Source organism: Argopecten irradians, chromosome 4 (genome assembly GCF_041381155.1).
Source record: "Argopecten irradians isolate NY chromosome 4, Ai_NY, whole genome shotgun sequence".
Taxonomy (NCBI): Eukaryota; Metazoa; Mollusca; class Bivalvia; order Pectinida; family Pectinidae; genus Argopecten; species Argopecten irradians.
In genome coordinates, this window is record NC_091137.1 from 16,859,459 (window position 1) to 16,884,830 (window position 25,372).

General features: G+C 34.6%; 1 protein-coding gene across 1 annotated transcript; it reads right to left on the reverse strand.

Annotated features, from left to right (window-relative positions):
• Positions 1-1,989: 1,989 nt before the first annotated feature.
• Positions 1,990-23,470, reverse strand: LOC138322128 (uncharacterized). Its single transcript, XM_069266183.1, has 7 exons — positions 23,426-23,470; positions 22,866-22,932; positions 19,726-19,993; positions 18,787-18,917; positions 9,776-9,906; positions 4,192-4,327; positions 1,990-3,803 (listed from the first exon to the last, which is right to left on the reverse strand). The coding sequence occupies exons 1-7, from the start codon at positions 23,468-23,470 to the stop codon at positions 3,193-3,195; spliced, it is 1,389 nt and encodes a 462-aa protein (XP_069122284.1). The 3' UTR covers positions 1,990-3,192.
• Positions 23,471-25,372: the final 1,902 nt, after the last annotated feature.

Consider the following 25,372-nt stretch of genomic DNA (forward strand, 5'->3'; position numbering starts at 1 on the left):
TGGCCCAGCACAGTTGAGAATAACTGCCGTCTGCACTTTTTGGCTTTTCTCAGAGACACCGGAAGCGTCGACGTAAATGTCTATCTGTCTTCTCCATCGCTTAAAATTTTCGGCGATGTTCCCCGTGGATATATCAAGAGGGGGTGGGGTTCTTAAGGACGCAGCAAAACTCACGTTTTCTGTCGCTGCAGGTTGGACAGGATCAGCCATGTCGAGAAGTTAATAAGTACACGTGGTATCAAGATCTAGCCACGAGCACGTGTGTATCACGAGTATAGAAAACACGGCATAGATGAGGAGAATTTGTGATCATTCAAACAATTCATCAGAAAGTTTATATTGCCTGGTCGTTGCTATATCATAGTTCCTTACCGCTGCCACCATGTTGATTGTCATTGACGTATTGGTAGTTGTTTAGTAGAAGTGACATGCTTTAATGGCGTCAACTTCCGTGAGTACCTAGGATTCTGGGAGTAAACTCTAAGGGTAATACTAATATACAGAGTCTGATACGGAGAATCCGGATATTATTAACAGAAACTGTGTGTTGAGTGATTGTCATAAAGTTCTATTTTTATACTAGATACGCTGTTATAGAAACTGTGTGTGGAGTGATTGTCGTAAAGTTCTATTTTTATGCTAGATACGCTGTTATAGAAACTGTGTGTGGAGTGATTGGCATAAAGTTCTATTTTTATACTAGATACGCTGTTATAGAAACTGTGTGTGGAGTGATTGCCATAAAGTTCTAGTTTATACTAGATACGCTGTTATAGAAACTGTGTGTGGAGTGATTGTCGTAAAGTTCTATTTTTATACTAGATACGCTGTTATAGAAACTGTGTGCGGAGTGATTGCCATAAAATTATATGAGGGGCCGCGGTGGCCGAGTGGTTAAGATGTCCCGACATATTACCACAAGCCGTCCACTTCTGGGATGCGGGTTCGAATCCCATGTGGGGCAGTTGCCAGGTACTGGCCGCTGGTCGATGGTTTTTCTCCGGATACTCCGGCTTTCCTCCACCAACAAACCTGGCACGTCCTTACATGACCCTGGCTGTTAATAGGACGTAAAAATAAATAAAAAAAATTATATGTTTATACTAGATACGCTGTTTTAGAAACTGTGTGTTGAGTTATTGCCATAAAGTTCTATTTTTATACTAGATACGCTGTTTCCGGATGTGATGATGTAGTGTGGTTGCGCTCTGTCGTGACGAGCAACAGCACAGTCTTTTATTTTGTATTCACCTAGGTTGTCTGTTTGATATGTTATAAAAGTTAGATACTAATCAAAGTATTTTATCAAACACATTTAACGATTCCTCCTAAAAGCATTGTTGTGTATAATGTTGTAGGTATACTTTATTATGTCCCAAAGTTAACTCACAGCTTACGTTGATAATTTTCGCTCCAGTATATTTAGGTTATTCAGAATTAAATAGTCATTGAATGATATCGGTATTCAGTGGGCCGTTTTGGTACTAGTATCATTGGCATATCTAATCAGTCTACATCGTTTAAAATGTTGTCGAATTCTCTGGTGTTTAATTTACAAATAGCAAGTTACTTTTATAGTCGATATTATTTGCTAAAATATTCATCCAAATCGTTGACAGATAAAAAACTATAATGTGGGGAAATTATTATTGATTCAATGCATCTATCAATATTAAAGGTAGGTTTCGCCCAATGAAATATAAAGACTACGAATTAAAATTTACCATATACATAGATATAACCTTCAGATCATTTTTAATGTATACAGCGAAAAATATAGGTGGTCAGTTGCCTAGCTTGACCAGGAAAATACTCCTCTAAAATAGAGCGAAGTCAAGCTTTACATAGAACATGACGTATTTTTTTCCAAAACGAGGCCGCATCAACAAACGGAAGCTTGCAAAAAAAAGTCAGATAGCAGTGACAGTCTTGCCATGGCATGTTTAGTAAAAATAACAACAACAAATCGAATCGAAGTGTGGTGGACTGTTTATACATATATCATCTAAAACACTTCATGTTACTTACATACGCTCGCTAGCTTAGTACATCATACATATATCTAGTAAGTCTGTCGCTGTATGTGAACTGACATACAAATGTATGTGTTAAAATTTAACTCACCATGCACGTGTAACAGAATCCGGGCAAGTTCCGCTTGAGACATGGCTTCTGTTTCTTCTATTACTACATGCCATCTCTGAATTTCATTCCCTAAAATATCATAGGGTGCTACCGATTCAATTCTTTGTTGCCGATTCAGATACATATTTTTTCTCAAACGCTTTCGTTCAGCCATTTTGTTTACTTTTAGTGCGTAACAATGCGCATGCGCGAAACTTCCGCAGCACAATCTATTTCAGCTTCGATTCATTTGCATACTATTCTGTCTGGCTGACAATCGTATTAAATCAAAGATTTCCTTCAACTTTTCTATTCAAGACACATTTATTCAATCTCACATAAAGAAATTGAATTTGGGTATTTTTCAATACGTTTTTTCATCTTTTCTTCCGTTTATCGGATTTTACAAAAAAACAAACCCATTTATTTGGTTGGGCGAAACCTAGCTTTAATACCATATAACGTCAATATTTTCATATTATATAAAGTTTACAAAATGTGCCATGAGATAAGAAAAATGAACTGTTTTTGCCATTATTATTATAGTCCTGTGTAACTTGTCTAAACCGGATGCCACCGGGATCAGCATAATTTACCGGTATCGTTTTCGAGTTATACATATTTCAATCATTACACATTAAGTAAAATGGCACCACAATTACACTAGAATATGGATCTGGGCTAGTCAAAGACCGGCTTTAAGAGTTATATTGTAATGTATCGGTTATTATATATGCATTAGCGACATCGTTATTTACGTTTAAAGGGACTAAATCGTTAAAAACATCATGTTATAAAAGATAAAAAGAATCATAAAACTGAAAATAATTGTAAAAGTTTTGTACTTTGTGTTATTAACCAAATTTAAAAGTTATTAAACCATTAAATTATTAAACTCTATCCACTAACAAAGCACTTGTTTGCTAGTCAAGGGTACATCGAAGTGGAGTAGATGGATTGTAAACAAATTCAGGGCTATGGGCAATGTGTTACTGTTAATTCGTTGCATTACTGTCTTAATTAAAAATGCTGTCAGAAGAAATTAGTTGGGAACTTGTGGTTCACTAGCTACCAACTGCACAATACTCTGTAAAGATAATGAAGGAGTTTGACGGTATCAGGGACGACAATGAATCCCACCACCAAGGACAAGACAGTTACAGCCGAAATACCGATAGTAAAACTACTCGGCCGAGGGTCATAATCGCTGGTAAATCTTCGTCTAAATGTTGAAGTTGATCGCTTCGCTACTTTTAACTGTGCCGTTAATTCCTTTAATATTTCCACTTGTTCTGTCTCTGTTAGATTGAAATATTTAAAACAACAAATAGACCTACAGGAATGGTTTCCTGCTTCACTCGTTGAGTTTGTCCTCACAGTAGTCGTCTGTGCAGTTGTTTGTGTGGTGGATTCGCTCTGGGTAGCTGTAGAAGTTACGTCATGTTCAGAAGTGGTAGGGATGTTTGTAGTTGTTGTTTCAGCCGGTGTAGTCGTCTGAATGTTTGTAGTTGTTGTTTCGGCCTGTGTAGTCGTCTGAATGTTTGTAGTTGTTGTTTCAGCCGGTGTAGTTGTCTGAATGTCTGTAGTTGTTGTTTCGGCCTGTGTAGTCGTCTGAATGTTTGTAGTTGTTGCTTCAGCTAGGGTAGTCGTAAGAATTTCTGCAGTTGTTGTTACAGGATCTGAAATAATGGTTAAAATTTTGTTGATTGAATTTCTGAAATGATAGGAATATCAAGATGTTTCTATAAAATCAACGATTGAAAAAAAAGTATCAGGAAGACGGAGAAACAGTCAACGTAAGAGATAAATTAGTAATGAACAATTTGAAAATGGGAGCATTAGAATGTATTGATACGAAAGCAATACGTGTACATGACGCAAATCTTAAGTTAAAGCAGATATCAAATAAGAAAACAAAAGTAAATATTTTTCAAAAAGATAAAAATTTAAAAGTGAGATTAGAATTTAAAAGTGAAATGATAGAAAACTAAAGATACTTTACAATAGATAGATCATAAATAACAAATGAAAATTAAAGCTTTGATAAATTATATAGAGTTGTCAAACCTGTTGTATACACAGACATTCGCCATGTACCACCACAAATATCATCCGAATTTCCTGCACAACGAGTAGAACACTGATCCTCATCAGTTTGTTTTGTCATGTCGATGCTGTTACCACAAAAGCACTGTGTCCTATACTGTAAGAGCAATGCTTGAGATTAAGTATCAATACATGGAACATACACTGTATTAACAATGATTGAGAGTAAATATATACACAACACTGTGACCTATACTGTAAGAGCAATGACCGAGAGTAAATTTATACACAACACTGTGTCCTATACTGTAACAGCAATGCTTGAGTGTAGGTACAGACAAAATACTTCGTCATATACTGTAACAGCAATGACTGAGAGCTAGTACATACACAATATGGTGTCCTATACTGTAATAGCACTGACAAAGAGTACGTACATACACAACACTGTGTCCTATACTGTAACAGCAATGACCGAGAGTAAGTACAGACACAAAACTGTGTCCTATACTGTAACAGCAATGACCGAGAGTAAGTACAGACAAAACACTGGGACGTATACTGAAACAGCAATGACTGAGAGTAAGAACAGACAAAACACTGTGTTATATACTGTAACAGCAATGACTGAGAGTAAGTACAGACAAAACACTGGGACGTATACTGAAACAGCAATGGCCGAGAGTAAGTACAGACACAAAACTGTGTCCTATAGTGAAACAGTAATCAATGAGAGTAAGTGCATACACATTACGATGGCCTATACTGAAACAGCAATGGCCGAGAGTAAGTACAGACACAAAACTGTGACCAATACTGAAACAGCAATCACTGAGAGTAAGTACAGACACAAAGCGGTGTCTTATACTGTAACAGCAATGACCGAGAATAAGTGCAGACAAAACACTGGGACCTATACTAACAGCAATGACCGAGAGTAAGTACAGACAAAACACTGGGACCTATACTGTAACAGCAATGACCGAGAGTAAGTACAGACACAATACGGTGTCCTATACTGTATCAGCAATGACCGAGAGTAAGTACAGACAAAACACTGTATCCTATACTGTAACAGCAATGACTGAGAGTAAGTACAGACATAACACTGGGACCTATACTGTAACAGCAAAAGCCGAAAATAAGTACAGACACAATAATGTGTCCTAACTGTAACAGCAATGACTGGGAGTAAGTACAGACAAAACACTGGGACGTATACTGTAACAGCAATGACTGAGAGTAAGTACAGACACAACACGTCTTAGAACGAATAGAGATAAGTCAGACACAAACTCCTATACTGTAACAGCAATGACCGAGAGTAAGTACAGACACAATACTATAACAGCAAACAGATAGTACAACAGCGCTAATGTAACCGAGAGTAAGTCAGACAAAGTACAGAACACAATGACGAAGTAAGTACCTATACTGCTATACTGTAACAGCAATGACCGAGAGTAAGTACAGACACAAAAGTGTCCTATACTGTAACACAATGACCGAGAGTAAGTACAGACAAAAACTGGATCCTATACTGTAACAGCAATGACCTGAGAGTAAGTACAGACAAACACTGGGACCTATACTGTAACAGCAATGACAGAGAACAACAAACTAACTGGTACAAGTACACTGTGTCCTATACTGTAACAGCAATGACTGAGAGTAAGTACAGACAACAACACTGGGACTATACTGTAACAGCAATGACTGAGAGTAAGTACAGACAAAACACTGTGTCCTATACTGTAACAGCAATGACCGAGAGTAAGTACAGACACAATACTGTTCCTATACTGTAACAGCAATGACCGAGAGTAAGTACAGACACAAACTGTGTCCTATACTGTAACAGCAATGACCGAGAGTAAGTACAGACAACACTGTGTCTTACTGTAACAGCAATGACCGAGAGTAAGTACAGACACAACACTGTGTCCTATACTGTAACAGCAATGACCGAGAGTAAGTACAGACACAATACGTGTCCTATACTGTAACAGCAATACCAAGTAGTACAACAAAACTGTGCTATCTGTAACAGCAATGACCGAAGAGAGTACAGACAAAACTGTTCTACTGTAACAGAATGACTGAGAGTAAGTACAGAAACTGAACACAATGACGAGAGTAAGTACAGACACATGCTATACTGTAACAGCAATGACCGAGTAGTAGCTGTACGACACAAACAGTAGTAAGACAAACTATACTGACCAATCAAAACGCCTAACGTACTGACGAGAGTAAGTACAGTACTGTGTCCTATACTGTAACAGCAATGACAACAGACACACTATAACACTGTATACAGACAACGTCTATACTGTAACAGCATACAATAAGTACAGACACGTGTATATACTGTAACAGCAATGACCGAGATTAAGTACAGACAAAACACTGCGACCAATACTATAACAGCAATGACCTAGAGTAAGTACAGACTATTAAGCTAAAATGTGAATAATCTCATCAATTCATTTTGTTTACTGGTTCATATCGTTAAAGGGTTAGTCTTACCTAAACCTATTTTTTTCACTGAGCTTCTGATTTGTGCTGCATATGCGTGTCGTTTTTGTGAGGTGATGGTTCAATGATAGTGATCTAAGAGTATAACTCCGCTGTAAAGCCAATTGACATCACAGTAATCAGCAAATTATTATATATTATGTCGGTTCCTTTTTTTTAGGAAACGTTTTTGGGATTCACGTCTGTATTGACTAACATAAAATGATTGACAAGTCTTATCGTCCTTAATTGTTAAAGGCGGATTATCAAAGGGAGACAACAGATGGAAATACTAACGTTTGGCAGGTTCCACTTCAGAGAAACAATTTTATTTTACATCATAATCTTTCTAAACATATAATTAGTAAGCCCTGCCATGGTAATTCCAGTAAGGAATTTGAATATATACAGTTAGTCGTTTCCTTTACAAAATAATCAGTTATAGTTTTTTTTTATCCGATTAAAGAATTATTTGTTAGCATAAGGGTCCTGTCAATCGAAGTTTGAATTTGGCGTTACCAGAACCTAGACTACGTAGCCATCGACATAAGACTGTTCTAATTGCTAGGCTTAACTACAGCTATTCCATGTCAGGTGAATACAATTACCCTTGACAAGCACACATTATAAGGTAATTATTCACTGAATTATTCATAATATTGAAGCAAAACCAAGATCATGGATGAAGTATAGAATTGTGTATCAAATTAATACATTATAGTCTACATACTGTGTTTGAATAAAACTAGATCTAGCTGACAGTTTATGATATTTATACTGAAACTATAACTGTAACATGTATGTGACAACGGTCATCTTATTCTAAACAGTTTCTTGTTGGAATATAACGTTCCTAAAGTTGTTTTAAATGAACGTTTTTTGTTTATGTCCAATTATGAATATTTTGGTTGTAAAAAGGCAATTTTAAATAAAACCATTGCCAGGTATCTTTCCATTAAATTATGAACCTTTATCGCTCTAAAATGGGACCAAAGACAAGTGAATAACATATAACATACAAATATTGACTTTTTGTAGATGAATAAGAGAAATCGTTAAACCTGAGAAAGGTGATATTCTCCGAGGCCGAAGGAACAAGTTTGGAAATTTGACTGATTAGGCGTTAACTGACGTCCCTTCGTAATAAATATTACTATTGAACATTTTTGTACAAAACTTTGCTAGCAGTCTATCATTAGTAAGATCTCTAAATTACATATAAAGGGAATATCAAACATGTTGGAGAGCACTTATGTATAGAGTCATTGACCATTGTAATTATAATCTTATTTATGATTACAATAACCCGAGCTTAAGTAAATGGAATTTGAATAACACCTACATGAAATGTAGATAAGCATAGTTTGGAAAATATAAGGTTACTTTCAAAATGCCCACTGAGACAGTACATTTGTGCTAAACGTCAGGTGACCGTTAAGGACCAAAAAGGCCTCTGTTCTTAATAAATGTGAGAATTTGTTCATTGACTGTCTTGTACTGAACGTGAGTCGGAGTAATAGTTTACCCTACACGCAAGAGTTCACATTTAATTAACACGTATGCACGCACTTGATTTGTCAAGGTTCACTGCACTGGAAATAAGCCAGTTACAACGAAGGGCAGCCGAATAGCACATACACATACCAAGTCAATCTTTATTTACAGTCATGTATACTATAATAAAATGATAATTAACTTTCATTAGTGACCAGTGAGTTACCTCGGAAATCACATCGAGCATGAACCATCATGCAAGACATCTCACATCATACAAATGAGCATCACGTATCTTTATTTATTTATCTATTTCTATAACGCATTATCATTTATCATCGCATTATACAGAATGTAATGAAGGGTTGATATTGGTGTTGGAAATTTGAAAAGTGAGATATCCGCTGGGATGTGTGACCTAAAATTCATAAAGGTAATATGGGTCTTGTATAGGAATATGTCATTCAATATTTAACAGTTCAGAATGTTTGTATGGACAAATAAATAATGTATCCCCTTATCACACTGTTCTACACCTATTATGTGCTGTAAACCTTTGTGCCACCAGATGTACGTGAACATACATATTTTTAGAAGTTTATAATTTTGAATAAAAATAACAATAGCTTTGTAGATGTCCTTTTTCCTGAAAATATCTTTGTTTTCCTTCCATGACATTGTTAGGCATAGTGAATCTCTTTCAGGCTTTTTGATAAAAGGATGGATATCCGCTATATTCTATGACATGTCTCACAATGGCTACATGAGTTTTTATGTACATAGATAAATCATTCAAATCATTGGCTAATTTTAGTCTTCACTATTTGCCATGATGTTTAAATCTCCCTGTTTTACTTTTTGTTTACCTGTGGTTTCCAAACAAAACTTCTTACTTTAATGACACACAATATATGTCTCCATTATGTGATTAACCATTATATTTTGCGAAAAAGGAAACTGATAGTAGAGCGGTGTTTTATTCTGGGTACTCCGGCTTTCGTTCTCCTCCTAAACCAAATCTGTGATGCCCCTAATAAACTCCCACTATTAACACGGTATTTATATGCATCGTATGGACTGAACTGAACCACATTGTTATCAACAGTAGAGGACTTCCCTCTGGATTAAGTATATTTGCAATGAATAATATATCATGCAAATCGCTTCCTTAAGTTTTATTACCAGGGGAATTGTGCATTGGTTTGCATCAATAAAAAGTCAATGATTTTATATTGCTGTCCCTACATAAGTAAAATTGTTTAACATGAAATTAACTAGAACTTGTGTTCAATTACAGGTCGATGCCTAATCCAATTAGATTAGTAGGAAACCTTGCTTGTGTATTAGTAGAGGTAGAAACACATTACATATTAATATGTACATTCGTCAACAACATTCTGTTTAGCTGGTAAATGTCGCGAAATTTTCATGTTTTGGACTTAAAATGAAAATAACATTTTATCGGTTTTGAATTTAGCAATTAGGCTATAAGGTAATACATAATTGATCCATTTCTCAATTTTAGCGGATAAGACTTTCGCGACCTCGCGATTATAACCGGCTATACGGTATTATAAGTCAGAGAAGGACTTACCTGTGCGCCAGCATACACATACTGATCCTGGACACATATCTCAATACACCTGCCTATCGTGAGCTGGTGGTCATTTTGTTGTTTTCCATTTAAGATTCTGTTTGAGTTGTCAATAAAACAGCCGATGTATGCTAAACATAAGTGTAAATAAATGTTAGAATTAACGTTTTCAGAGATATTCTATTTCTCATTATAGTTTTGTAGAACTGCTTCCATTTTATGAACTTTTGTTGTATTTTGTTCGTTTTTTTCCCGAAAACAAATATATTATGTATGTAAAACATAGTACTTAGGCAGAATTCACACTGTAAAACAATATAATGGTATATACTATACCCGCTGATCTTTCACAAAATACTGCCTGAGATACTGGCTAACTTTTATAATTTTCCTTAAGCGAGTTGTCCTCCATATATATTTCCGGCGGTTTTTATATATATATATCTTGGTTACTTTAAAATCTGGATAATTAGTAGTATTGGTATTTTGTCCATATCCCAAGGACTTCAATCTAAGCGGGTTACACTGTTACGGCCACATGGTGTTGCGTTTTAAGTTTATAATAGTATTATTTGATATCGTATTCATACAAGGCTGTTGTAGAAATTCCGTCTTTGTAAGTTATACTCATTCACATGACGTCATATATTTACGAGCGCTACGTAATACTTTTAACAGAAAATGCCGTGAGTTTCATCTTACAAAATAATGACGTCACAATATAGATACCTTCTAACAAGAGAAATGATACTCCTTAAAATTACAGAATAACCAAAGGGATAAAATGTGACCTTGCCAAGAATTTAGGGCGCCGGTATTAAAACAAGGTTCGATTTTTTTGTATATTTTTCTATTACCGGCCCGTCAGCCATGTCGAGAACAGTGTGCAACACACGTGTATACTATATATATCGTAATGTCATAATATGACGTCGCACGATTCGGTAGACGGAATTTTCAAATCTGAGCCTGATTTCTCTTATATAAAAGCAAAATTAAAAGTTATGTGATCAATAGAATAACTCTTCCCAGGGAGACAATTTTAGGTGTATCCTTCTACAGATGGCTATGATTGTATAATGTGTCAAGGATGTAATTTATGTTTGACGGATCTGGATGCCAAAAACGGCACAAACCGTACATAATCCCTTCCTATTATATAGCCACTAATGTAATAATGGTAACTAGGATATCTGTATTGGTTCTGATAATTAACATCAATACCTGTCGTATGCTCTATACATTACATCTATTAAATGCGCTATTCACGCCACCCATTTCCACAACTCGAACACTCATCTAATTGAATGGTCCATAAATCGGGATTTCCGGATAGATTACAGCGGTCGATACGAAGTTTAAATATCCGTGAAGTATATTTGCAACTGCAAATGAGAACAATCGATCTTGATGCAATAAAATATGCGTGAAATTGTCTCATAAAAGTTGCATAAACAAGTGTAAATATAACTTCTTCCTGATCGTGTGATTTAACGGTTTTACTTTATTGTTTAACTAATAATGTATTGCCTCAAACATGTCATTATGATTTGTTGGCTCACATGCAGTGTAGTACTGTACACATTTTACTCAATGCAAATGATTATAAAAACGGCTGCGATCAAATTATTCAAATCCCGTTTTTTATTATTTATTTATTCTGATATTCCTTTTAAATAAATGTTGCACATTCTGAATCCTCAGAATGTTTAAATGTTTGATTATTCTCTTTATTTCCTCCAATTTGAAGATTACATAAATAGAATAAAATACATGTAATGCAATATTTAACATGGCTTAAACTGTACAAAGAATAATGTAAGTGATGCGATAACTAGTTTAGTAAATGTACATACGACTATTTTAGTACTATCTATAGTGCATAATAGTGGTGCAAAATAACTAATAGACAATAATATAATGATAATAATGATAGTAAATAGATAAAAAGAATAAGAATAATAATAATGATAGTAAATAGATAAAAAAGAATAAGAATAATAATAATGATATATAAAAATCAGGGGGAAAATTAACACTTCAGTATGTATATTGTATCCACAATGAACCCACTCAATTTACTACATATACAAGTAGTACGAATAGTCATAATTAGACGTGATAATTATTTGAAAAAATCATTTAACATTTTTGAAACATATCGGACAGAAACGTGGCGAATTATATTATATCTATACTGTTCAAATCACACAGAATTTTACCATCTATAAGTATATGAAATAATTGGAAGTCTGAATGGGAATGTAAGTATACGTTGAAACCGATTCCACACCATAACCGATCTCGCACCACTTCCATAAATCCACACTGTAAAACAATATGCGTATATATATATCATTATACATTTTCCCACACCTATGACATAAATCTAAATCCGTCTCTGGACGTCTTAAATTAACAACTAATGACACTATATTGTAGACTGATGTTCTAATTTGCGGATGTTTTATCAATAATTTCCAAAATGTATGAGGAAACAAATTATCATTGACCAAAATAAATCTATTAAAGTCACAATCACTACGCATCCTTTCTTTCCGTGCTCTTTCTTCAAATAAATGTACATTATACTTTACTTTCGCTTTCCATTAACTCTACACTGGAAGCACACCATTTGATAGATATTCTCGTAAGAACTTGTATAAATTGTATTTCTTAAGAATAATCAATATATCACTAGTGAAACCATAATTGTACATATCTGATCCCATGTCTGAACTCATTTAGTTTATATAGTAACCCATCGTGCCATACCGTATCAAATGCCTTATTACTATCTAGGAAGGCTACATAAACATCTTACTCTCTTGTCAGGTTATAATTTATACATTCCTGTAAGTCAAATGAAGTTAGCAGACTATATAGGCCTTTTTGATATGCTGATTGGTGTATATTCGGAAAATTATTAGAATTAAGAGCTAGTTCCAATCTCTTGGCTAAAGTCATTTCAAATACTTTAAAAATGACCGGTAAAAGAGTTAATCCCCTATAACTATTAGGATCATCTTTAGGTTTACCGCTTCCCTCATACAGGTTATTATTGTGCCCATTTTCCATTTTGCTGGTACGTAACGACACTTAACTACAACATTGAATACATTTGATAGATGGGTACACTTTCTTCAGAAGATTTAAATATTGCATATACTATCTTATCATAATTTTTCTCTATGCATGCGTAACTCGAGCAACACTCTGGTTCAATATCGTCAATTTCAATACTACTCACACAAGACAAATTCTTATGAAAAAACTACTTTGTTAGCACTATGGTCGACCTTCTTCCAACTGAACCGAGTATTATTGTAATTGCATATAATATAGTCACGTGTGACAATAATTGGCAACTTTACTGAACTTAGTACTGGAACATGCTCCAACAGGTTCAAATCATTTTCATTTAAAATAACTGCTGTCTCTACTAAATCTATCATACTCGATTCAACAATAATATGGTCAATAAGTGTTAAATTTCCAGTCTGAGGGAAGAAAATACTGATATTAGATTACATATGTTTAAAAATTTTTGAAAAATGTTGGACCGTTCATCTTAAACAAAATTACACTTAGGACCCTAGATTTTAACATTCATATCGCCTATGAAAATAGCATTGCCTCTTTCAGAGTATACTGAATATAAACATTCTAGTTCAATGTGTTCAATGAACAACTCAATACTTTTCGAAGAGGCAAGCATATAAGAAAAAAAAACAATAAAATACAAGATCATCAGATATAGTTATCACAACCCCTACTATTCGTGGACTATTCACCTCAATGGCTTAGACAACAAAACAGGATTCTTTATACAAATTCACATTCTGAATCCTCAGAATGTTTAAATGTTTGATAAGATAACTAAACTAAGTTTAATATATAGAGACTGGATATGTTTTAACGTGTTAATTACGTTAAAAGTTTCACTCCTTACATAAGACATTGACATAATAACTAACACATAATAAACGCGACAGAAATAATGTATATATAATAATAATTTGGTGTCATATCTATTGTATTCTGTACAATGTAATGTGTATTTGTTGGTGAAAGAAATATTGGAAAGTATTTACAACTACGTAGTATTTTGTCTCGCACGTGCTTTGTGCGCCGTCCTCACTGAAACTTGCGAGTCTCTCGTGACGAATTAAATGATATGTTTGTAAGTGAGTGATCTGGAGACAAGACATGTGATGGATTTATTAGATCAATAGTATTTTCACTTAAAAATTGGTAGATTATGAAAGCACTTACCTCCTTCGGTAGAGTCCGTTAAAACAAGAAGTCCAATAGAAACACATAGAGCTGCCATTGTGCACAGACCGAGCGATTGTGATGGCTCTTCCGCACCGTGTTCCAATAAAATCTCTACTACCTATTATTTCAGTTGGCTCTTTGTGAAGGGCTATCGAATGAATAAATCATGTTATTAAAAATCCTATATCTCTACAGTGGTCAGGTAAACAAAGTGGTCCCATAGAAATATATAAAAATATATGCCATATATCTTTAAAAACTATTTTGTTGATATGCATCAATAATAAAACGAACACATTCCCCGGTGTGTAGTTGCCTAGATGATAGCAGCATCCCATACGTACCGCTAGTTTATATATCAAACATCAATAATTTAGATGTCGCCAGTCCTCTCAGTAATCAATGACTGTTAAAAGGCATCCTTATGTAACAATTTAATATATGGATAACTTTTATCATGTGATGAACAAACTAATCAAACATGTACCTGAATGGAAAGCGTCTTCGGCTCTAACAACTTCACCTGTATTGTTGTAGTGTGATGCTACAAGTATCGAACAGGCATTCCAAGTGTTTGATTCCTTACATACTGTATTCAATGAATCCAATCATGTCTCTTTCCAGTCTACAATTGATGGAAATCTACATTTTTAAAATTAAAAGTGGACACATATCAACTGTATGCAAAAAAATATGCAAAAAAAGTAAAGAAAAAATAATAACAAGACTAATAGAAAACAATAGTCCAAACACTACCTTTGTGCTTCCATTTCCGAGAGAATGTTTGACAGACAAAAACAGTTCATTGGGTTATTACTCATCTACAGCAAAGCCATTTGTTATGGTCCTTTGAGCGAACAGTTAAAACATGCCCAATAGGAAATTCTTTGCATTTTATAGAAAATCACCCTTTCAACAATTATTTATTATCATTTCCTGATCTGCCTATCGCAATAACAGCGCCATCTATTGACAATTCGGATAAACCATATGATATCAGGAACGACAATCGCTCATGTTGTGATAATTAAGACAACTATAGATATAATACAGATGACTATTCTACGCGATTGCGAATTGTAGGCGCATTTTAAGGTTTTTGAAGTGAGAAGTGGAATGCTTTGCAATCTTAAGAATAGTCATCACACTGTGTGACCAAAGATGTAGCTCTACTTCTGTTCGATTTGAAATGTGATGATAAATACAGTTACAAAAATATATCCCGTTCGTATTCGTTAGTGATGACGTTGCCAATATTTTCGGCACTATCGTGATTTGATCATCCAAACTTGTCTGAGGTGGTGTGGTCAGTCTATTGTTCTCCGTTGTTCTGCTCTCCAAATCTGTAGACAACTGTATTGTTTCAGTTGTTATTTTTTGTTCTGTAGTTGTTGTTTCAGTTGATGTTTTAATGTAAGCAATTAAATTAAAGATTGTCTGATTATAATCATACAAAAAGTATAATTGTATGACAATACTCATGCATAAAGACGCTTACGAAAACATACAACACCACATGAAAAGCTATATAAATTGAGATTTGTTCAAAAGTATATATTTTAGGAACAATTCACCGTGGTTTATATAAAAAGTAATTTGAAAGGCATATTTGTACTCCAAAACCGACAAGATTTTTTCTCTTCTTTTAATACCAAAGGTCAAAGTCCCAATATCCGTATCTGTCTTATTTTTTTCATGATTTAGAAGAATTTTGAAAACAAGTCCTGTTGTATATCATGAAGAGACAGGACTAAATCGAAGTCAATATAAGCGAAAATTTTATAGTAAATGATTTGAGCAAGTATGTGACCCTCTGAACATAAGCATAAACATTTATTAAAGATAACAGAAACACATACTGCGATTAGGGCCACGGCTTTATTTGATGCACCGCCCAATCAATGGGTGAAATTGGCAACATCATAATCAAAATTTCTTAATATTCCAAGAAGTCAATAGAAATGAATGAGGATACCAGCATTCACTCCATTATGTTAACATCACATTGTTTCTTTTTGACCAAAATTTATTAAAAAGGCATGAAGTTCCTTGATCGAAAGAAATTAAGTTACTTTAATGAATAAAAGTTAAATTATTCTCTAAATGTAGAATTTGCCCTTAGACATTTTCTTAAATTTTTCAAATTATTTCCAATCACATAATTAATATGATATTCATTTTATTTTCCAATAAAGGCAAACAATGTGAATATAAAGCACTAACAATGAGTGCAAACAATTTCAATAAACTCTATCAATGACTGGAAAAGATGTTAATAAACACTATCAATAAGTTCACTTAATGTCAATAAGCACTATCAATAAGTGCACTCAATGTCAATAAGCACTATCAATAAGTGCACTCAATGTCAATAAGCACTATCAATAAGTTCACTCAATGTCAATAAGCACTATCAATAAGTTCACTCAATGTCAATAAGCACTATCAATAAGTTCACTCAATGTCAATAAGCACTATCAATAAGTGTACTCAATGTCAATAAGCACTATCAATAAGTGTACTCAATGTCAATAAGCACTATCAATAAGTTCACTCAATGTCAATCAGCACTATCAATAAGTGTACTCAATGTCAATAAGCACTATCAATAAGTTCACTCAATGTCAATCAGCACTATCAATAAGTGCAACTGGTATCAATGAAGAACTATCAATAAAATGTCAATAAGCACTATGAATTAGTGTAATCAATGTCAATAAGCACTATCAATAAGTGCAACCAATGTCAATAAACACTATCAATAAGTGCAGAATATACACGTTTGTCGAGGACCCGCCATATGAACCTGGAGGCAAGCACATTATAAATGTTATGCCAGAAGGTTCACCTCCACTAAAGAAAGTTGGGGAAAGATCCACGACAAACACGCCGTGACCTAGGCCTATATTGCCCTATTTCTAACTCAGGGGTAAATACCCGACCCCATATAAGTAAGTTTCTCTATAGCTCCTTGGATATAGTTCAAGAAAATATTGTTTTCCAAATCACTTAAAGTTATATGTGCCGTAACTGGACGAAAAGTTTGAAAAATGTTATTTTTTCTTCATTTATCTATTGAAAACCGTAAGGTTTGAGGAATTAAGCCGTGAAAATCATTCAAATGGTTCCAGATTTCTGGCAAACGTTAGTTGCAACACAGAATTTATGTACTGTAAAATTGTTGGTTTTTATGCCTTATGTATGTTTATATGGAAACATACATGCAGATATCACTTTACAATGACTAATAACATTATAAAAATGCTAAATGAATTTGTAGACCACGATTTGGCTTTATGGTCCGACCGTATGTTCTCATTTCACTTTACTATAGATGTACATATAATGATTTTAGCAGTACTGCCAAAAATCATTTTCAGCTCTTATATGTACTCGTAAAATTAAAACGTAAGCATTGAAAATACTGTAATTCTCAAAATGTTGGTAACTTTTGGTAATAAATAACATATCAAAAGCTCATTTTGATTCGTGAGTATGAAAAATACGGCGCATATAACTTTAAATGTACTCCATCAGGCAAAATCATTTCTGGAGAACTCAAAGAACTCCCTCCTGGTCGGTTCAAAGAGTTGTAATATGCTCTCCTTACTATTGAGGAGCCAACCAAAAATACTTTGACCTTCCTCCATGAGAAAACTTGTGTGAACCACACTGCAATTTTTTTGTTTTTTGTTTTGTTTTTTTTTTATGTAATTGCAACATTGGAATAGTTATCCTAGATGGTCTTATATAACTTTTATAAGCTAATGATTTCCACCTTCCCATATTCTGGATTTCTTGCTCACTATAACCTACCATAGCTGCACGAGTAGCCCTCCCCCATATTCTGAAGGAATGAGTTTTGATATTGCTACAGATAAACCCCCCAAAACTCCAACGATTTCTTTAATAATGAACTAAATTGGTAGCGGGAGTAGGCGAGTGATGCATGTGGATGGAAAGTGAACTCTGAAATTTTGGACGTAAAATTATATACCTTGCCAAAGCCTGCACTGGACAAATAACAGCAGAAGCTGCTTATTGATAGAGTGACTGAATTACCCATCTGATCAGTTTTGGAATATTTGAGGGTTAATTGAATATGGGTACCAGACAGCTCAACATCATTAAACTGCACCAAGACATCAATATTTCTACTGTTATTAGGGCCTTGAACCCTTTACGCCTTTGTACACCTATAACCAGGTTTTTTTCACAATGAAATTGTTTGTATGGCCAGTACTATTGCTAAGCTTCATGAAAAAACTCAAACCTTCCAAGTAAGTCTTAACTGTTGAGCACGCAGTATTGCTGCTTGACAGATGTAGTACAAAATGTATGATATGATGCACTGGTGGAGGCCAAACTGATGGATAATTAACAGTTTTCCTAAACTGATTAAATGCATTCAGCGCAATGTCAAAAGTTGACCTGGTGTTACTAGAAATAGATGAGTTAATTGAACAACGGAATTCAGATCCGAATCAATTTCATCACCCCGTTTGCCTTAGAAGTCTTTTTGTTCAGTATTTCTACCAGTGCTTGATTATCACAATGGAAAATCACTTTCTTATTCTTAAACTGTTCCCCCCAAATGACCATTGCTAGTGCAATTGGAACAAGCTCTAGAAAAGTGATGTCCCGAATTAAATCAAATTTTCTCCAAGCAAAAGGCCATTGCAAACAAACCCACTGATTTTGATATATTGTAGCACACCCCAAGTCTGGGTTACCTGCACTATCTGTATACAACTCCAATGCTGTGTTTGTTGTCCAATCCTTGTCTGGTATAAAACACACTCCATTAAATGATGAGACAAGCTGCAATAAGACTTCCAAGTCCTCCGTCAAAGCCTTAGTGAGCCTAATGTAGGGAAAAGGCTTAGATGTACATGACATGGACTCGTGAAGTGTCTCCTACAAAAAGCTCGAGCACCAGGAATTGCTCTTGTACAAAATGCTACCTTTCCTGTCAAAGACTGCATTTCTTTTAAATTGACTCTTAGCCTGTTAAAAAAACTCTCAATTAAGTTTACTAGAGACACTACTTTTTTCTAATTGAACCTTGATTAACATCTCCTCTGTATCAATATCTAGACCTAAATTGTCAAACAAGTTGTAGGATCCTCACATTTGGCTGGAGCTAATGGAACTCATTACACACCTGATCAAAAGTGTTCATAGATTCTAGGCAATCTGTTGTGTCTTTCCTGCCAGCAAAACGAAAATCATCCAAATAATGCTCTATGCATTTTAAATTAGATTTTTCAAACACTAACCATTCCCAAAAAGAAGAGAAGTTTTCAAACAATGCACAAGAAATGCTACAGCCCATAGGTAAACATTTATCTATATTATACAATTAACGAAAACCCAAAAGATCGAAATCACAAGGGTGAATTGGGAGTAACCTAAAAGCAGATTTTATATCCTTTTTTCCTAACAAGGCCCCCTTTCCCAGTTTTTGCATCATTTCTACTGCTTTATCAAATGAAGTAAATTTGACAGATACTTTGTCAAAATCAATGAAATCATTAACACTATAGGTCTCCGGATAAGATAAGTGAGTTATCTTTCTCCATTCTCCAGACTTTTTAGGAACAACGCCCACCGGGGAAAGGCACAAGTTATTTAAAGGCTTGTCAACGAAAGGACCTGCTACTCTTCCTAACCTAACCTCTGATTCAATTTCCTCAGCCAAAGCTGCTTGGTGGTCTACTGCTGATTTAAGATTAGTACAATCCAAAGGAATACGGGGTCCTAAATATTCCAAACGAAAACCAAATTCAAATCCTTTTGCTAACTCTACACCCTCAACCCTCAATGGGTTATCCTCCAAATGAACCTGAAGAGGATGTAACCTAATTGGGGTTGCCCCTAGGTCCCATATTTTGACCTTTGGGTCTGATATTGCCTTGCTGCTGACCTTGCCCTGTGAATCTGTAGGGGTTGTAATAACGAAAAATTGGATTATTCCCCCTTGTGCCTTGACCTTGGAACCTTAAACTCCCTTGACTACTATATTGATGTTTCGGATTAGTATTAAACCCACAGCGATATGCTGGATGAACACCATTACACTTGATGCAGGTGTGTAGATATTTGCAATTATTTTTCCAATAGTGTCCTTGCTAATTGAAGCTGTAACATTTGCAGCTAAGGGAAGGGTTAGGTGTTTGAATACTCCTCGGTGCACCAGACACCAAAAGCTGCCATAATTCATAATCTATTTCGGCCCAAGACCGCATAGGAGTGCGAATATAAAGCAATTTTTTTTCTTTGCCATGTACGTTACCATTTAATTATTTTAACATATTTTTGTTGAGAAATGCTTTGGGGTTACAAACTGTTTTCATAATGGATAATTTCTGTATATTCCTTCGTGTTGAGAATCAAACCTAGTAACGCCTCAGTCTCGTCAAAGTCTCGTTTAACCCTATATCAAATCATATGACACACCTGTCAAAATATATTTCAATTGTTTGTAATATATTCCATAACAGACTTTAAAGAAATTGCCAATTTGGCGGCCTTTGTAGGCAATAATGCGACCATTGTATAAATGTGTGCTTCTTAAGCTTTTTATTCAGCGGTAAAATTCACTTGAATCGCCAGTGCGGCATCAGTTATGTAGCTATGTAGCTCATTTCTGATGTAAATGGTTCGAAGGTTCACTGTTATAAAAATATAAATTATTTCAAAGTATAAAATTATAACCTATTTACATTTAAATTTCCAAAATCACTGGTTTCAGTATAGAGTGATTCATCACATTCTTACTACTAACTCATTTTTATGCAAAATTGGAGTAGTTACTTCCCCTTTATGAATTATGTGTTACTGTGTAACTTGAAACCATAACCCATCTATTATGGGAATGCAAAGATACACAAAAATTACTAATGAGTCTTGAAACTTTATTGGCAGCCTTATATATTCCATTTTCATTTAAAAAAGACTTTCCTTTTCGGCATCCTTCATTAAAATTCTCTATCTAGTAATAGAGTAAATAATGAAATTATTATCATTATACAACAGTATATTTATAGAGTAAGTTGTTTACATAATTCACTTAGTATTAGCTCCCCTTTAAATATTATTAAGACAACTACATAATCCAGAAATATGTTTCTCATGTCAGGATGAAAACGCTAAACTTAAATTTGAAGGGGATTCGAAAAAATGATACAACTTATCTAAGCTCTAGGCGTTGGGACAAATGATTATGAATCAGCTACAGTCATTAATACCTCATTGATCATCACTGTTATTATAACAAAAATGATTAATTAAAATATTTTGAAATTTATTAAATAAATGTTATATGATTTATGTAGTATCTATTCTCATATATTTATATATATTTATAGGTTCCCACCCCCTCTCTAATACATATTCCTCAGATTTGGGAGAATCATCTCCCCTGATGACTTTGTATTCTGGTATATAACCCTTCACAAAGCCAATATACTGTTTCCAGTTTTATAAAAGAATGTTTTCTTTATGTTTTACAATCCTACGCAATTTGTTCTAAAAAAATGTTTTCCCTTTTTTTCTCTCTTCTTCTCCTTTTTCCACTTTCTTATCTTATCTTTCTATCTATCATAACTTCTATCTTTCCTATAATCAGTACATAGTACTGTTGCACATCCTAATGACCAAGTTATAAACTCTAATTAAAGTAAATGTAAACAAAGATTTTTTCTTTTCTTTTCTACAATATTTTGCCTTTTTATATATGTACATGTTTATTGTACCCTTACAAAATAACATCACTTGTATACTGTATGATTATAATTACACTTAAGCTTTATGCAAACCTATCAATTAGGAAAGATAAGTGGGAATGCAAATTGTTAATTCTAACATATGCGCTATGGCGTCATGCTGTGTGCTATTCCACAATCTACAGCCAAAACCCTTATTAGGTACATTGTATCAAATAAGCATATTGAACTGGTGCGGTTAACACATATTTTGGGGACATACAATATTTATAAATCTAAACAAATAAATAATGTAGAAAGTCCTTTTCCCATCCAAATTAGTTTTATTTTTATTCTTTAAATGTTTATACCGTGCATAGTTAGCTTTTGCATGCCTTTATACATAAAGCAGTGTATAAAAATGTACCACGTTAGTACTGGTAGGGAAAGGGGGATACAAAGTGCGTTGTATAAAATGAAAGCCCCTCACACACTCAAAATGAATATCTAAATTATAATGTGGATGTCATTGCCGTTCATATGCGACCAGTAGATTATACATAAGCTGTCACGTATCTTGTCACATATTGCGTATTTTTAGCTCGGACAAGAGTTGTGCATGACCTAGGTCGTAGCAGACGGAGAGTGATACTATCTCTTTTATTCAAATGATACAAGTGCTTACACTGCTGAACAAAAAAAATCGTTTGACACGTCAAAATTTGTCTCGAATGAAAAATGAGTTATCTTTTTTTTTTCTTTTTTTTTTTTTTTTTTTGAAAAAAAAGATTTTATAATAGAAATATTAAGATATATGTATTTGCATTGCTTAGTGGAGAGGTGTGCGTGCATGGTGCAATGTTTGCACCTTTTTATCTCTGCAATGACATAGATCTGATTAACACAAGTGCAAAATATGACTCTAATTCAGGAAGTTACCGATCCCGCCGTTTCATAAATCACTCATATTTCTATATACATGTATGTATGATAACGTATGTATATTTTTATTGTGGTTATATTTTTACCTCAAATAATGGAATTGAAAAATGATATTGATTAATTAATAAATGAATATTTATATACTTTATTTTTCAACATGTTACCTGAAATCGGAGGTTCTATGTGATATTCACATGCAAATGCTAGCAGCCTAAATCCACTGAAGTCTGTCTAATGAGGTAATAACATTATACTTAGCATGGTGAAAGCAACACTCGCACCTGTCAATAATGATTTTAGCGTATTGTTTATTACTACTAAAAACCATAAATATTTCATGGTAAAATATATGCATTTATAAACACTTCCGGCTCTCCGACTTTTTAGAAAAGGCAAAATTGAAAACAACATGTTTTAAATAATTTTATAGTCACAGATGACAAAAATACAAGATATTTGGGCTGAAGAAGCGAAAAGATTCATTGATAGTGTGTTACCTCTGAGAAAGATAAGAAGGAAATGTAACTGGGTAGCAAAATTAGTAGAATAAGCGATAGAATCACTATTCTTACATTAGACACTGATCCCAGTGTGTGTGTTTAAAATGAATACTTATCTTCAAGGGGAATTAACTCCAAGTCTGACTTGAAGTAGTGGATATGATACATGAAGTTCTTTTGAAATTTGATGCAACACACGCGGTATTCCTATGTGGGGACCTGACCTGATGACTGTCTCTACGTAGAACACCCAGTAACGATAGAGACATGCTGCACATAAAATGCTGTGAGGAAAACCAGCTTTACAACAAACAAGATGGATCCCCTGCTTTTAGACATTCCAGTGGAGAATTCATTGCAGAAATTTACTACATACTCATGGATAGTATAACCTCTCTCGTGGAGAACACATGTACAAATCGGGTTATAGTGATAACTCGGACCACACTAATCTACAAACCAAAGAAAAGCCAAGAATACAGAACTCCAAACCATAAGTATAGAGAACAGGTTGGTTATTCCCTTATACAGATGCAAATAGACTCACCAGAGTCTCTAGACACAACCATTACCCTTCTTGCAGAAACCTTAAGTAAAGCTGCTTGAAACAGCAACCTTGAGAACACCTGCAGAAAACTAGAAGGAAACCATGAAAACGACCTTTTGATCCATCAATCAAGGAGGCAAGCAAAGCAAGCAAGAGAGCCTGGTGGAAATGGAAGATGCACGGAAACCGAATTAGCAGACTGCAGGCAATAACCAGCTCATAAGGCAATGCGAAAGGCCAAACAACCCTTTCGGAAAATCCAAAAGGAAGATAGCATTCAATAAACACACAGAGAAGGTCGATAGCAAAAGATGCCCCTAAAACATTCCATAGGCTGGTAAAACTACAGAGATCCACCAGTAAAACCAGCACCACTCAACATATCGTCAATGGAGAAACCCTAAATACCAACGATGATATCAAAGATGGATGGGCAGACTACAAGTGTATATCCAGAACCTGGCCCTACCGCTGATAGTCGACTTGTTTATAGATGAACGTCTAGAACATACAAGGAACGGTAACAACATCATGCAGTCTATCTGCCAGTTACAGGGGACTGATACCATGCCCGCCAGCACAATGAAAAATAGGTCAACACTCTCCAAACTACATAACACCATGGCTCCAGGTGTTTTTGGTCTGACTAGTGAACACATAAAACTAGCAGATGGAGAAATTATAGGGAGCCTAAAGGAAATAATCAACTATCCTTAAAAAAAGCTGCTATCGCGTCGTTAATCAAGATTGGTATCCTGACTCCTGTATTTAAGAAAGACCCAACGAATGAACTAGGAAACTACAGAGGAATTACAGTTACCCCTATTATCCTGAACAGCACTAGTGTCTTTATCGGGGGACATCACGATGTCCGAGGTGTTGAAATCTGACAATTATCCTATGTTTCAATATACCAAGTGACATCTATACGACATGGTATGTATTGTATCACATACCAAATTAACAATTAATCGTCTATCTGTCGATTGGGATATCTTATGCAATTTGTTGATAATGATTTTTTTTTCTGAGATTGGGTCGTGTTATTTGACCAGTCGGGTTATAGATCTTGACAAAGTAGTCATGAAAACTTAAACCGTTGTATCGAAACATCAACGGTTACGGTTCGTCGGCGTCTTTTTAGGCACAAGAGGTGAGCAGAGATTCTGTAGTGATACTTTCTACTGTTTTATAATTATCGTTTTAATTTCTTACTTGTGTCTTCTGTTGATGTAACGCAGATGTGAGGATGCTGATCGATCAGATAATTACATACTGGAAAAAAGTGGAAATTCTTTTTCAGTATATCACTCTGTACTATACCTATCAGACATGAACTTCTATCACGGGATTTATTGACTTGTGTAGTATGGCCTGTTAGCTCTCCAACATAAAGTAGTTAAATGGTACCAACCTTCGACTTGTCCTCTGTTGAGAAGTCATTTTCCCTATTACTAACTTTTTCTTTAATATAGATATTTGGAAAGAGGACTTTTGACGGAAATGGGATAAAAGTCAAGTATTATAACTCGAAGATAGACCCTATTTGACACAATGTATGATTTCATCAACTTAAGATACTGTTTTCACCATACATAGAACAAACTGAAGATATATTTTTCAA